The 15,585-nt window shown below is 51.6% G+C and overlaps 1 protein-coding gene across 1 annotated transcript in view; it reads right to left on the bottom strand.

Moving 5' to 3' along the window:
* Positions 1–15,585, bottom strand: part of SIM2 (SIM bHLH transcription factor 2) — a 54,728-nt gene that overhangs the window by 13,492 nt on the left and 25,651 nt on the right. Inside the window, exons 6-7 of the mRNA XM_077879172.1 lie at positions 13,949–14,148; positions 9,597–9,703 (exon numbers count right to left, since the gene is read on the bottom strand). Of these exons, the coding sequence (XP_077735298.1) occupies positions 9,597–9,703; positions 13,949–14,148 (307 nt within the window). The remainder of the gene's footprint in view (positions 1–9,596; positions 9,704–13,948; positions 14,149–15,585) is intronic.

Genomic DNA, 15,585 nt, shown 5'->3' with positions numbered 1-15,585 from the left:
CGCCCTTGCACCCAGACGAGGGGCAAGGCTCTCGGGGACAGTGCAGACACAAACTCCCTTCTTCCCAGGCTTGGTGGGTGCACCTGCGTGGACCCCCTTGGCAGGGCGGAGATTCCATGGTGAGGAGGGCAGACAGGGGTATAGGAAAGAGCTGTCTTCACACCGTTGCTCCTCTTGGGGTTTACTTTTTTAACAGCAAAATCCACGGTTTCGATTCCCAGCTCACGTTTGCACGCATTGCCTCATTTCACCCCCCACTACAACCATGGGGGGTAGGCATCACCCGGAAAATGGGACCAACAAATCTTGAGGGCACAGCTGAGGCCCCAGGCCGGGTGTTCTGACTCCCTTTTCTCAGAGTGACCCCTGGGGAAGGAGAGATAACAGCCTCCAGAAGGTTCTCTGTAGCTACATGTGGAAGGAAGGTTAGGGGAGACTCAGCCAATTTGCTTTTGGCCCCAAAAGAAAGGCAATAAGATCCAACAAGAGTCCCCTATATGGATTTCCCAAGTGGCCACTACTTCTTCAACATAAGTGCTTATGAAGCTCCTTAATTTTGACATCTGTCCGGAGTGGTACCCGTAGCACCCGGGCAATAAGACCCTGTGCTTTCCCTTTACCCTATCTTGTACTTCATACTTTCCTCCTCCTCCTCCTCCTCCTCCTCCTCCTCCTCCTCCTTCTTCTTCTTCTTCTTCTTCTTCTTCTTCTTCTTCTTCTTCTTCTTCTTCTTCTTCTTTTTTCTTCTTCTTCTTCTTCTTCTTCTTCTTCTTCTTCTTCTTCTTCTTCTTCTTCTTCTTCAGACTTACTTATTTGAGAGAAAGAGCGAGAGTGCAGGTGCACGCATGTGGCGGGGATGGGGCAGAGGGAGAGAGAATCTCAAGTAGACTCTGTGCTGAGCATGGAGCCCAACGCAGGGCTTGATCTCACCACCCTGAGGTCATGACCTGAATCGAAATCAAGAGTGGGATGTTTAACCCACTGAGCCCCTCAGGCCCCCCCATACTTTCCTTATTTCTTCCCACATTCCTAAAATCTATCCATAATCATCTAAGCTGGATATAATAAAGCCAGCTGATCCCAAATATTTTATATTAGGATTCCAACGGCAGAAGTTGTGGAGATTTTTATCATTTCTGACCCTCCCCGACTCTGCTGTGATGGGGCTTAGATACGGAGACCAAACAAACACAGACACAGATTTTTTTTTTTCTTCTCTGTGACCCATGGTGATAGTCCACATATCAATTCAAGTCAAAATCCTAGACGCTTAGTCATAACATTCCTTGGTTTGCTCTAGCTCCCCCTCCAGGCTGTCGTTCTTAATTAGCTGCCCGAAATGATCCCAGGGTGGAGGGCTATAAGGTAAGGCCCTGCTTGGTGGCGATGGACGGGGCAGGCTGGAGATGGACGGGGCAGGCTGGAGATGTCCCCAGCCGTAAGCCCTGGGAGCAGAGGCCTTGGCCCTGGCACTTCCAGGCCACAGTGTCTCCAACATTATGGTCTAAGATGTTTGTGAAATCAGGGTGGCCCATGCTGAGATGGGAGCCAGTGGTTACGGTTTTCCAAGGCCGTGGAAAACCGTGGCCACCTTGGGGTGGAAATTCTGGTTGCATGAATCTGCTATCCAGAAAAACAGGTGGCCTGCCTGGCTCCTCCAGAATTCCTCTTGAAGGCACAACCGCATCTATCAGCCTCTGGCAGGACAGTAACCCTTGGCCCCGAAGACAACATGTATCTCAGTTTTGAGTTTTAAGAGCTGAAAAGGGGACGCCTGGGTGGCTCAGCCGTTGAGCATCTGCCTTTGACTCAGGGAGTGATCCTGGAGTTTCAGGATCAAGTCCCACATCAGGCTCCCCACAGGAAGCCTGCTTCTCCCTCTCCCTGTGTCTCTGCCTCTCTCTGTGTGTGTCTCTCATGAATAAATAAATAAAATCTTAAAAAAAAAAAAAGAGCTGAAAAGGACACCAAAAACGCCTACCGTGATTGAATAGTGCTCCCTCCCCAAGTTCCATGTCCTGACCCCTGGAACCTATGAATGTGACCATATTTGGGAAAGGAGTCTCGGCAGGTGAAATTAAGTCAAGGACCTCAGGATGAGATCGTCCTGGAATAGGATGGGCCCTACCTTGAACAAACGTCCCTATATGAGACAGAAGAGGAGAAGACACACACGGGGAGCAACCGAGGCAGAGACTGGAGCTATGGGACCAGCAGCCAGCAGAGGCGCCCCCAGAGAGAGCACTGCCCGGGCGACCCCTTCATTTCGGACTTCTGGTCTTCAGAACAGTGAGAGAGCACATTTCCGTTGTTGTAAGCCACCTAGTTTGTGGGATTTTATGAGGGCAGCCCCAGGAAAGAAAACCAGCCTCCACAGGAAAACTGGTGAGCGGGATCCCCATGCTCCTCCGCTAGGAGCTTGCACGTTGCCAGCACAGCGCCCTGCTCTACACCAAGGCACTTTGTTGGCTGGACCACATGGAAAGCACCAGGAGGAGAGCAGTAGCTTCAGGGAGACTGTCCCCAAGGGCCACACTGTGGCACGGGCCGAGCCTGACCCATCCAGCTCCCCTTTAGAAGATACAGTCTACGCATCTGTGTGCCCAGAACTGCTTCCAGGGATCAGGACACCGTGTCGATCACGCTGTGCTTTTTAGGATCATTTCCTGCTCCGTCGCTTGTGGTTCTCCCTTAAGGCAAACACCTTCACCTGCAAGACAGACTCCTCTACCCCCACACTCTGCTTGGAGAACAGCATCCACAAGGGATCTGAGTATCCATTAAACTTGTTCATCCGTTTCCAGTCCAGAGGCAAGCAAGTCCTGCAGCAGAGGGTCACCTGAAGTGTAATCCCCACAGTAGCCTGGAAACTCTTTTCAAGTCTATCTTGCATTTTAAGACCTTTGTCCCCTGTCCCACAGCCATGCTACAGAGCATTTGCACACTGGCAGTCCGTGTACCACATATGCTCATGGATGGGCTCTGTTGGTGGCAGCGTGCCTTCGGATGGTCACGTGTTAGCCACAGGCTCTCCCACCCGCTACTGCCCTACAGTTGCCCATCCATACATGTTACATGTACTTGTACTTGCCTGGCCCCATTTGGGTTTGTGACTCTTTTTTTTAAGATTTTATTTATTTATTCATGAGAGACACAGAGAGAGGCAGAGACACAGGCAGAAGGAGAAGCAGGCTCCCTGCGGGGAGCCCGATGTGGGACTCGATCCCAGGACCCCGGGGTCACGGGCTGGCCAAAGGCAGACGCTCAACCACTGAGCCACCCAGGTGCCCCTGGGTTTGTGACTTGTGCACCATTTAGGGTGTGGTCCCTATGGGTGTCTACCAGCTGTCCTATAATTCTGTTGCAACAGTTACTGCTTCAAATCTGCAGAGCACATATTCAGGCTTTGAAGCCTTTCTGTGATATTGAAATGTTTTGACAGTTGGGCTTGGCCTGTGTTCTCCGTGCTCTGGGCTAAGCCCACTCTGTGGAGAGGCCTAACTAGAGAGCTAGGTGAAATTCTCCGACCATCTTGGACCGAGAACCTTGTGGACATCATGAGTCTTCCAAACTCCTGTGTCCACAAGAGAAGTACCCAGCGTCCCTTAACAGAAAACATCAAGTTCACGGATATCAATCCCTTTCCAAGCTGTGTATCGCCCCCTGCCAGCCCCCAGGATCTGTAGTTGAAGAGAAGACCTCTACTGGCTCCCCTACATGCAAGAGAGAGTCCCTAGATGCTTGATAAAGAGAGGAAGGACACGGCAGATGCAGATCCCAGCTTGTGGTCCCCATTTCCGGGAGGCCATGTGACTGTCATGCCTGGGGGCCCACACTCAGCAGAGCTGCTGGGACCTTCCTTCCGCCACAAGACGGTGGGCGGGGAACAGGGTGGGAGGGTCGGACACATTCTCTAAAGGATCCCTGTTCATTTTTCTTACAGAAGCTTCTGGCGAAAGTCCTGGCACACTCTGACTTGCAGAGCTCATCTGGGAAGGCCCAGGTCCACAGGGACACAGAGGCCAAGGTGCCAGGGCCATGCCAGCCCTGTCTCGCCGACCTCGGGAAACCCGTGCTCCCCCAAGACTGCACCGCCCAGCCCAGCTTCTCTTTATGAAGCTGACTTTCTGGAAGGTGTTGAATTCTCTTTCTTTAGGGGCTGTGCTTTCTTTGGACCCTGTGGATCCCTGCTCTGGGTTAAGATAATATTTTGAACAATGTGTGAAAACCATTTGGCTGACTGTGGTCCTCCAGAGCCACCACTACCTTGTGTCCAACTCTGCTGCTGGCACAGCCCTTCGCCCCATCTCCAGGGATTCCTGGGTTTTGGACGCCAGCATGGAGAAAATTTGGCCTTGGAAAATCGGACAGTGACCTCCCTGGGTGTTGGCAGATGTTTTCTGTGCTCAGTGACCTCATCGACTGCGAAGACTGTTGATGTCTGTATGTCTCCCTATAAGAGGAGGCCAGAACCCCCTCCATGGCCTTGGGGTCCTGAGGGTCACCACAGTCCTGGCCACCTCCAGCCACATTCGGTTGTGGGGGATGCGAGGAAAGTGGCAGAGGCTGCCCCACATGCTGCCTTCCTGGGACAACCATCAGGCCAGCTCCAGCTGTGATGGGATTGAAGGGTTGGATCCCAGGTTGGCAGGGGCCACTGTGCGGATCTGGAACCTGGAGGAAGCCTGGAGGGCAGGAGGCTTGGGCCAGGCCCCTGAGCCCTGCCGTCAGCTGCTGAAGCACCACGTGATGTGACTGAAAAGTCACATTTCCAAATGACGCATCCTGCCTTCTCAGACTTCTCACCCGTCCTCCCCAAGCCGGCCTGTCCAGCTGGGCCTACTATTGGGTAAGGCCACAGAGCTCTGAAAGAAAGTCCCTGTCACAGGCTGAATGGCGTTCCACCCAAATTCCTGTGTTGAAGTCCCATCCCTCAGTACCTCAGAATGTCACTGTATTTGGAGATAGGATCTTTGAAATAATGAAAATAAAATTAAGGAATTGGGGAACCCTAATCCAATATGACTGGCATCCTTATAATAAAAAGAGATGAGGACAGAGGGACAGTCACATGAGAACCCAAGAGCAAGATGCCCATCCACAAGACAAGGACAGTGGCCTCAGGAGACAGCAGCCCTGCAGACACCTTCATCTCAGAGCGAAGGCTTCAGAACTATGAGAAAACGAATTTTTGTTGTTTGAACCCCTAAGCCTGTGGTATTTTGTTATGGCGGCCCAAGCAGACCAATAGGGTCCCCACAAGGATCTGAAGAGCGTGAGGTGAAAACATTGCCCAGGAACCAGAACAGCAGATCGACAGCAGCTGACATCCTGCAGGAGTGAAAGAGTGGGTGACTTGGGTTCCCCCAGCCTCCACAGGGCAGGAGTGTGGGTATGGACAACACCCCAAGTGACCAACAGGGCCCCTCAGACAGAGGCGACCAATGCCTGTGTGGTCAAGACGACCAACTGGGCTGGGAGGTGAGGAGCAGCTGGAAGGGAGGGCTGGATGAAGAACACCTTCACAAAACCTGAAGACCAAGGAGAGGAGGCCAAGGAGACACAGGCCCTTGGACCTTTGGTCTCATGGATGCCTCCTCACATCCCTCCCCTCACCACAGAGTGCACTCGGCAAGGGGCCCATCTCTCTCCTGAGGCCTTTCTCTGGCAGAGCCCATTCTGACGGAGATTAACACCCCTGAGAGCAGCCTTCAGCCAATGATGGGCAGGAGCAGGAGCATAAATACCTCAGTTCACTCCCCTGGGCGCCATGACTGAGTCCCAGTCACACAAGCCTCTCTTAAGGCTCCTTCCTCTCTATGGCTTAGTTCTCTCTCCCCTAACCCTGCTTTGGTTGCTGTCCAAATAAACCAGTGTACGTGAACTCCAGGTTCAGGGTCGGCTTCTGGAAATGCCCCCTCTGGCACCAGTTCTGTGCCTGCGAAAGAGAGTGGAGCCTCAGTGCCTCACGACACAGGGGTTTCAAAATTGCCCAAGCTCCACACCAATAAAGACCTGGCTTCCAAAAACCACGTTCCGCTTGTCGAATGTCTCCCCTTTCTTCATCATCTGAGAGTCCCAGCTTTGGAGGAGAAAATAATGGCTTCCCTGAGGGGGGTGGCCAAAGATGGTTCCAATCCCGGAGCCAAGGTGTGAGCTCTGGAAGACTAATTCCTAACCCTATTTGTGGGTAAGAGCCTTGGCTGTTTCTCGCCGCCAACACTGCTCTGGTTTATATCTGGAAAAGCTGGCAGAGAGGGGTCTGGAGCAGGCTCATGGGGGATCCCAAGGCCATTCCCCATCCCCCCGCAGCCGGGTGGGGATATGCCCTCTGCCTCCTGTCCCTGTGGTGGTTTCTCCACCGTCGTGAAGGCCACTGCACAGTAGCAATCAGTGTCATATTGCTTTTTTAAATTGTCTTTGATTTACCAATTCTAGCCCATTTGGATAAACAAAGCAAAACCATGCTCTCTCTCTGGTTTCTAAATGCTCTTTTTTGGGTGTCTCCTGGAAGCCCGTGTATTCCTTCCCTTTCAGGGTTCCCTTGGGGAATCGAAAGGTCTAGAAATACCAAATTCCAAGGGAGGTAAGGTGGATTTATCATGCAAATGGCAGAAAATCTCTCAAATAAAGTCCCTTCAAAAGCCAGGCAAGCACCTGGGTGGCTGCCTTCAGCTCAGGGCTCAGGGCGTGACCCTGGAGTCCCGGGATCGAGTCCCACCTCGGGCTCCCTGCATGGAGCCTGCTTCTCCCTCTGCCTGTGTCTCTGCCTCTCTCTCTGTGTCTCTCATGAATAAATACATAAATAAAATCTTAAAAAAAAAAAAAAAGCCAGGAGAGCTTGGGAAGATTGGAGCTCCTGATGGAGCAAAGACAGGCCACGTCTCCCCGTCTAAGAGCCATCTTGTGGTAGAAACCGCTCAAGGCTTGGGAGCCAAACAGGTCTGGACTCTTGTCCTGTCTGCGTCGGCCCCTGCCCCCCTACAGGTCTCTGCTCCCTGCAGCTCAGCTGCTCATCTGGGATATGGGTAAAAGGCCAGCATGGATACCTGAAAAGCATCCGGTCTGTGTCGGGGACACAGGAGCCTCGCACTGGTCATCCCTGTGGCCTTCTTTACATTTCCAAAACACAAAGTGTATTTACTTCTCCTGGGGAAAAAAAAAATCCCTGCTCCCCTCTGTCAGCCAGATAGTGCAGGAGATAAGAAATGGGATTTAAAACAAAGCCTTTAAATTAACAAGGCAGGAAACCACAAATGTTGGAGAGGATGCGGAGAAAAGGGAACCCTCTTACACTGTTGGTGGGAATGTGAACTGGGGCAGCCACTCTGGAAAACTGTGTGGAGATTCCTCAAAGAGTTAAAAATAGACCTGCCCTATGACCCAGCAATTGCACTGCTGGGGATTTACCCCAAAGATACAGATGCAATGAAACGCCGGGACACCTGCACCCCGATGTTTCTAGCAGCAATGGCCATAATAGCCAAACTGTGGAAGGAGCCTCGGTGTCCATCGAAAGATGAATGGGTAAAGAAGATGTGGTTTATGTATACAATGGAATATTCCTCAGCCATTAGAAATGACAAATACCCACCATTTGCTTCAATGTGGATGGAACTGGAGGGTATTATGCTGAGTGAAGTAAGTCAGTCGGAGAAGGACAAACATTATATGTTCTCATTCATGTGGGGAATATAAATAATAGTGAAAGGGAATATAAGGGAAGGGAGAAGAAATGTGTGGGAAATATCAGAAAGGGAGACAGAACGTAAAGACTGCTAACTCTGGGAAACGAACTAGGGGTGGTAGAAGGGGAGGAGGGCGGGGGTGGGAGTGAATGGGTGACGGGCACTTGGGGTTTTTCTGTATGTTAGTAAATTGAACACCAATAAAAAAAAGATATTAAAAAAAATAAAAATAAAACGAAGCCTTTTAATTCCTAAAGTTTTCATTTGCTTGGAGGCCTCATGTCCCCCTCATGCAGCCCCACTTGGAGGAGCAACTCAGGTAATTTGGGGGTTTGCCTTCAACTCCCTTGCTGGATATCAGGGCTCCAGATGGGCTCTGGCCTCCATGGAAGGGACTGGGGACCCGCAGGGCGGAGGCTTTCAGAGCAGCCACCTGCCTTCTCCACCGGGAGGGAATGTCTCTCCCAGGGCCCTCCCAGGGGTGTGGAGGCGTGGGCCCTCATGCCTGTCCTCCTTTCTGGACGGTTCTGTGGTGATGGTGCTGCTCCCCAGCCTCAGAGCAGACGCCTCTTCATCTCCCGACCGCTCTCGTTACTCCAGAGCACACAGTCCCCGCTTACCAGCTGCCCGGCAAGTCTCCCCAATAACTAATTCTGTAATCAACACTTCCTGCCCTGTTTTCCAGCTCCCGTATGAGCGAGGCCGACCTACAGATCCCATCCAAACAGTGGGCAGTTGCTTCCTGACCAAGCTGCTTTCAAGAACCACAGGGACGTTTGTATCAAAATTCAGTTATTTAAACACCAAAAATATAAAGGCTGCTCACAACTCCGAGTCTGTCCGTGCACAGCGCCCTTTCCTCGCTGTTGTGAATCAAAAGGGAGCAGAGAAAAGCTGTCTGTCTGCCCAGTGACACCCTAGTAACTGCCAGGTCCACTGGGTCCCAGTCGACACTGACCGGCCAGGCCGACAAGGTGACCACAGAGTGAGCAGTCCTTGGACCCTGCGGCCCACCCTCAGCTCCAAACCAGCAACTTGTCTTCTAACGCCCCCCTTAGTCAACATAAAGCAAAGCAAGAATGGGGGACATGCAGTCTGGGCTGCTCCACCAGGCATCTGCACCCCATTAATCAGCACCCCTGACCCGGCCATTGGCATGGAGGGCTGGACCGTGAGAGGATGAGGTGCTCCCCTTCATGCCAATTATTTGCTGCCTCAAGTTGGATTCTAGAAGAAAAGTGTCACTTCTTCAAACATTTCAGTGGCTAGACCCAACCCCCAGCCCCAACCCCATCCAGATGGTCACCAAACTGTCTGCATTAGCAAATCGAATACTGATTATTCATTCTTTCCATGCTGACTTCTCTCATCCGGGGAACTGTGGTCTTCCCTGAGCTTGCCAACCAGGTGGTGGACAGTGGTCAGAGGCCGGCTGCCGCCGGGTTCAGCTCCAGGCTCTGCCAACTTCTCTGAACTGGCTTCACCTCTCTGAACCTCAGCTCCTCCTCTGTGGTAAAAGGAGGATATGAACACGAGAACCTCCCTCACTGGGTTGGCAACGTATTTAATCACTTAAATCAGTGTCTGACAGTAGCAAGGGCTCTGAACCTGTTGCTTCTTTTGCTGATCGCCCTTACTTGCAACCGGCGTGCAGACGTCACAAAGAAGTTTAGGTTCTAAATCCACCATCTCGAATCCAGCAATTTGTGCACCATCCCACACCTGCCAGGGTTCCACTGGAAGGTGAGGTTGGATGTGTGCAAACTGACTGTGCTTTAGTCAGGGGTGGATGGAGTGTGCTTTAAAATTCGTGTGTGCACAATGGGCGACTATTGCACCAAGCAAGGCCGCTCTCCCGCTCCAGGCGTACCACAGCCCAGCGCAGGTGAGCAGGTGAGGGGTACTCACGGAGGTGGTGCGCGTAGCGGAGGTGGAACACATCGCAGCCGTGCACGTGATGGTAGAGGGTCTTCTCGATCAGGTCCTGCGGCTCATACCCGGTCAGCTCGGTCACCCTGGGGGCGGACAGTGGCTCGGTGTGTTACACTGCTCTGCAGATCGCCTTTCATTTAAACTAATATTGGTTTTGCCAACTAATCAAGTGCTAAAAGGCTCAGGGTGGGGGGTGATGTTGGTTTTGGAAAGGGAGAATGATCTTTTTTACAAGAAGAGAGTCTTTGAACTCTAGCCCAGTACAGGATGTAGCACTATTCATGAGCGGGAATGTTCTGAAACGACTGGTGAGAAGAGCCTTTGGGATGGCTTAAAATGCTTTCCTTTTTCTGGGTGAAGCTTATGTGGGGGCGCTTACAAGTGCACTTTGATGCTGCTATTGGGAGAAAGAACCACTCTCCAGGGGGCTTTTGGGTGACAGTCCAGTGGGAACCATTTTTTTTATTATTGTGGTAAAATGTGCATAACAGAAACTTTTGCCATTTTAACCATTTTTAAGTCAACATTTAGTGGCAATGACTACATCCACAATGCTGTGTGACTAGCCCAATTCCATCTCCAGAGCTCCCCATGCCCCCGCCAACCCCAGCTTCTATCTCTATGAATCTTTCTATTCTAGATATCTCGTAGGAGTGAAATGATTTGGTCTATATCCTTTTGTGTCTGGCTTCTTTCACCTGGCATCATGTTTTCAAGATTGGCCCATGTTGTAGCGTGTGACAGGATGTCATTCATTTTTATGTCTGGGTAATAGTCTATTCTATGGAGATATCACTTTTTTTTTTTTTTTTTGGCCACCTGGGTGGTGTCCACATCCCAGCTACTGTGTGTGCGGGCCAGTACACCCCACACGGGACACGGCTGAATGGCACAGTAGTCTCAGGATGCTCTGGTTGGATGGTGGCATTCACAGACTAGCTGGAGACATGCAAGCCTCACATCATTGGGGGACTCTTGTGCAGGCCCCAGAAGATAGTATATCAACACCCGAAAACAAGGTACATCTGCTGGCGAAAGGGCAGCATGTTCCCAGTGCTTTCCTGCCATTACCACCTCTCTGTTCTCATCAAGTCCCAGGAATGTTGAATTCCCACGTCAGCTCTTTGAAGAAAAGTGGCTCTCAAGGTCCAAGACCACATCATCACTGGCGTTTGGATCACTCCATTCAGAGTTGAAAATGGCATGTGGCAATGGTGTCATATCCCAAGGCCTTGGGCAACTGAGTGGGGAGCGGTGCCCTTGGAGGAGGTGGCCGAAACGTCTTGGTGACAGATATTCAAGAACAGTTGAAAGAGGACAAGAAGGTATTGCAAAGGAAGGGAGGCCCTGGTGAGAAGTCAGTCCTGGAGCGGGGAGCAGAGCTAGGGTCTGAGGACGGCCGGGACTGGGGGTCCTGTTGGCTTGATTTCGAAATGTTGGCTGTAAATTAAACGGGGAAACTTGACCTCATTTCATTCCGTAACCCGCTCCCCTTTCTGTTGAGTTCTGTGCCGGCTTCGGGTCATAAATCTCCGAGAGCTTCATATTTCCCTGGAATCGCTCACTATTTGGTGTACACATTTCCATGGTGTTCCTCCGGGGCGGGAAGGAGATGAGGCTGGAGGTAGGTGGAGAGGGAACTTGCCACAGCCTCTCAGGGCTCGGGGGACTTGTCTAAAGGCCACCTAGAACTTCAGACCCCATTAGAGTCTAACTGTGTGGCAGGAAAGCTGAGATCTGGCTTCTCCCCCCCAAAGAAAACCAGGCATCTCTACGGTGTGGGGATGAAAGAGGCTTCCCAGACCCTTTGGAAGTAGAGTTACAGAACAACGGCCCCGAACGTGTAAATGAATCAGAAACACATGTATTAAGTTTCTCATCAAAGTACACGCTGGTTTTAAAAATTAAAGGGAAAGAGAAGGGTCTGGCAGCAAGCCCTCCTGGTTTTTTCCAAACCTCCAGTGTCTGAAGACCTGTCAGAGGGATTTGCCAAACCCCAAACATGGCTGGGTTCACCCATCCTTAGCAAAAGCACCAGCTACAGTTTCAAAGTGAAATACCACAAAACCCCGATGAACCAAATTTCAGGTTATGCTGAGTTCAGTTGTGTCTGGGATTACACGGGGTGGGGGGCCAAGCGGCCACCCCCCAGGCCCCTGTGACTCTACGGCTGCTGGGCTTCAAGCCAACCCCTCACTGTGGCTTCTGGGGTTTGGATGTGGGAGCCGACATCTCCCACCCCGCCGGGCCATTCCGCCGACCTCTGGGTCCCGGGTCAGCCCCCTGTCCCCCAGCCCAGAGGCCTATCAAAGAAGGAGCTGCAGCAGACTAGAGACCAGAGCGAGAGTGAAGAATTCTCCAGCTCATTCGAAGCATCTCCTAGATGACTGGAGTTCTGACGCTTTGCTAGAAGCCTCTGGCACTTAGCTGATAGAACACAGGGGACTTCTGCAGAGCCGGGGCTCTTCTCAAGATCGCTGTCTTTCTTTCCTACTCACCTCAGGGGTGCAGCCCTGGGTACGACCCTCACCCAGAAGTGGAGGAAAGCTGGTGTTCTCGAAAGGCCCTGCCTGGGGCTCCCTCCAGACACAGTCTGGCCTGTAAGCTAACCTCGGATGCCCTCTTCTGCAAAGCCCTCGGTTTGTCCTTCGTGTTTCAAAGCCATGTGCATCGAGCGATGTGAGAAGACCTGAGATCTCTTCTCCGGGGACATCTCCCTCTTTCCTCTTCTAGAGAATTCACTGAGCCTCAGAGGCGAATTCTCCTTGAGTTGTCAAAGGAAAACTAGGAGACAGACATAACACGGGAGACCCCAGTCGTATCCTCCCAAGTGTCTAAAATAATGAATTTGTGCAGCTGGAATTCCTTTCAGTTCAGCTTTTAGAAGTGGCTCCTGAATCCAGAAAGAACGCCTTCCCACCGCCTGGCTGTCACTTCCGTCACCCCCAGGCGGCCCACCCAGCCGGGCCCCTCTCCTGGCAGGTGCCCGTCTCTGCTGCAGGCAAACAGCACTTGCCAGCGTCGGACCAGCCCAAAGGTCCTGGTCTCCTTGCCCCAAAGAGTTATGTGTACTCTTCGCTTGGAGTTCCTGGGCTACAACAGCAACCTCTGTCATTTCTCTGCCTTCGAGTGGTTCTGAGGCTCGGAGGTGTGCTAACGATGAACTAGGCTAATTCGTGTCTATGCCTCTTGCCCTTGACGAGATAGGTTTTTTTCCCCCATAATGGTTTAAAATGACCAATTTTATGTGTATTTTACCACAATAAAAAATGTTGGGGAAAAATATAAATCTTAGCAAAATTATATATATTTATATTTACATATTTCTATTTTATATATATATAAAGAGAGAGAGAGAATGAGATCTCCTTTTTCCCAGAAAGCTCGGGGTCTCTGAACATTTATTCCTCCCGTATAGCTGGGGACTCCAAGGGGCTAACAGGCAAGTGGCTCACCTTGGAGGTATATCAGGCTTTTTTACTTTTACAAATGCTTCATGTCTATTATCAAATTTCATCTTCCCTAACAGCCTGTGGGGAGCCGAGTGGGCAGGACAGGGTTTACTTATTTTTTTTTTTTTTTAACAGATGAGAGAATGGAAGCCCGCAGAAGCCCCAGAAGCCCTGGGGAGGCCCGGCTGCTCCAGCACACACCTCCCCTTTGCGGCGGGCTTGGGCCTGCGACAGGCCTAGCGACACAACCAGTCAGTGCTCCTGCCTCATTCCCTCTGACTGGCAGGCATCCTCAAGTGTGAGGGGAAAGGACAGTTGAGAGAGACGGTTCAGGGGCCGCTGCGTCTTCGCCCTCCCCTCCAGCCAGGCCAGGGGGTGCCCTCCCAGCCCGGGCCCCGATGGGGCACCTCCCAAGCTCGTGGTCCCAGCTTTCCCCCGGGAAGGCCACCTGTCTGCTCGCAGCCTCAGCCCTGGTGGCTCCGATGGCCTCCCACCAGCCTGCGTCGACAGCCCCCCCACAACCCACACTACTCCGATTTTAAAATTTTCATGGTCCCACCTACGTGACGGAGATGCAAGACAGAGTCCCGACCTCGTGGGGCTTCAGAAAAGGCTAACGTGTCCACGACACGTATTACCAGCTCCCACTCCAGTGAGATGTTGAAGATAGAAGTAAATAATATAAAGCAAGTCCCTGGAGAAGCTGGTCACTCCCGAGTCCTAAAGCCAGTGGCAATCCTTGCAATTCATTACCTGGTCCACTGAATCCCTTTCTAACTCGCATTCTGTGACTTATCCCTCACCACGTTTTGTCTCCACTGTGTAGCTTTCAGGCCCGTTGCCACCATCCGTAGGAGCAGCAGGTGCCCAACTCACCTGGAATCCAGGAATATCAGCTTCAGGTCGAGGCTGGCCCTGAACATGAACATGTTACTGTGCAGCTTGATTTCTGTGATGGCACTGGGCGGCAGCGACTGGCCCACGGCCACCAGCCCCACAATCTGGTAGCACGAGTCGTACAGGGACATGTCCAGCATATATTGCCTAATCTTCAGGTAGCCGCTGCAGTGGATGACCTGGGAGAGCAGAGCGGGGGTGAGCCGCCGGCAGCCCCGGGGCCACCGTGGCACCCACGACCCCTGGCTCTGGGCCTGCTGGCCTTCTCGAGCGGGCTGGACTATCCCCAGCCCGGCCTCCCCTGAGCTGCGGCCTGACCAGCTGACAGATGCCCGATTCACCGCTCGGAAGGAACGAGGCTTCTTCCTTAGGAAACAAGATCACGCTACAATGTAAGGGTTGCCTCACCCAGTTGGCTCTGCTCCAGTAACCCTACCGGTTAAGGCTCTAACACCTAATGGATTGATGTATAATTAGCTCATCACCAAGTCACTATTATTTTTTTTAATTTATTTATTCATGAGAGATACACAGAGAGAGGCAGAGACACAGGCAGAGGGAGAAGCAGGCTCCATGAGGGGAACCCGATGTGGGACTTGATCCCAGGACCCCGGGGTCACGCCCTGAGCCAAAGGCAGACGCTCAACCACTGAGCCACCTGGGCATCCCACCAAGTCACTATTAAATGGCACAAGCGAAACACCACGGGAAAGTAACCATTGGTTCCATGATGCTCTTCGACTCCCAGCCCCCCTGGATTTGACGTCTGTTAATGTGAGGTTTATGTCACTTGACAAGCTATGCCATTCCGGGAAATTAAGAATTCCTCCAGGAGAATCAAAAGAGGCTGCCTTTTCATGTATTTTTATTTTGTTTTGTTGGCTCTATTTATAACTCAAGATTTTATCCCCTTGTAATAAGCAATAAGCCAGAGTGGCGGTATAGAAACCCCCGAGGCAGCCAAAACCCACGCAGGAGAGAACGTATAGTGTCCCAAATGTCCCAGGATTGGCAGCATTTGTATAAGTTAGTGTCAATAAAATCTCCAAAGGGTCGCAATCATCACGTGACAACAGCGATGCACAGTCAAAATCCCCAGTTCTCTTTTCAAAAACCTTCCGGCACGACCCCTGAACGCATTGTGTTTAGAGCTGCAACAGACCTGAAAATCCGCCCAGTCTATTGTCCCATCTTACTGATGAGGAAACTGAGGACAAGGTGGGTGATGTATTTTGCTTATGATTAGACAGTTAATAAGTGGCAGAAATAATTCAAGACCCAAGTCTGTTGGGTACAAGGCAGTGCTGACGGTTCCTCACCCTTGGTCAAAACAGGCATAGAGTCTGGGTCAGCAAATAAGAAACGTATCCCCAAACTATAAAACAGTGAGGTCAGGGCACCTGGGGTGGCTCAGTCAATTGAGGGACCTGCTCTTGGTTTTGGCTCAGGTTGTGATCTCAGAGTCGTGGGATCCAGTCCTGTGTAGGGCTCCACACTCAGGGGGAGTCTGCTGGAGATTCCCTTTCTCCCTCTGCCCCTCTCCCCACCTCTCTAAACAAACAAATAAAATCTAAAAAAACAAACAAACAAACAAACAAACAAAAAAACAGATTGAG

Source organism: Canis aureus, chromosome 30 (assembly GCF_053574225.1).
Source record: "Canis aureus isolate CA01 chromosome 30, VMU_Caureus_v.1.0, whole genome shotgun sequence".
NCBI lineage: Eukaryota > Metazoa > Chordata > Mammalia > Carnivora > Canidae > Canis > Canis aureus.
Note: the sequence above shows the minus strand (reverse complement) of the source record. Positions and strands in the feature narration are given on the sequence as shown.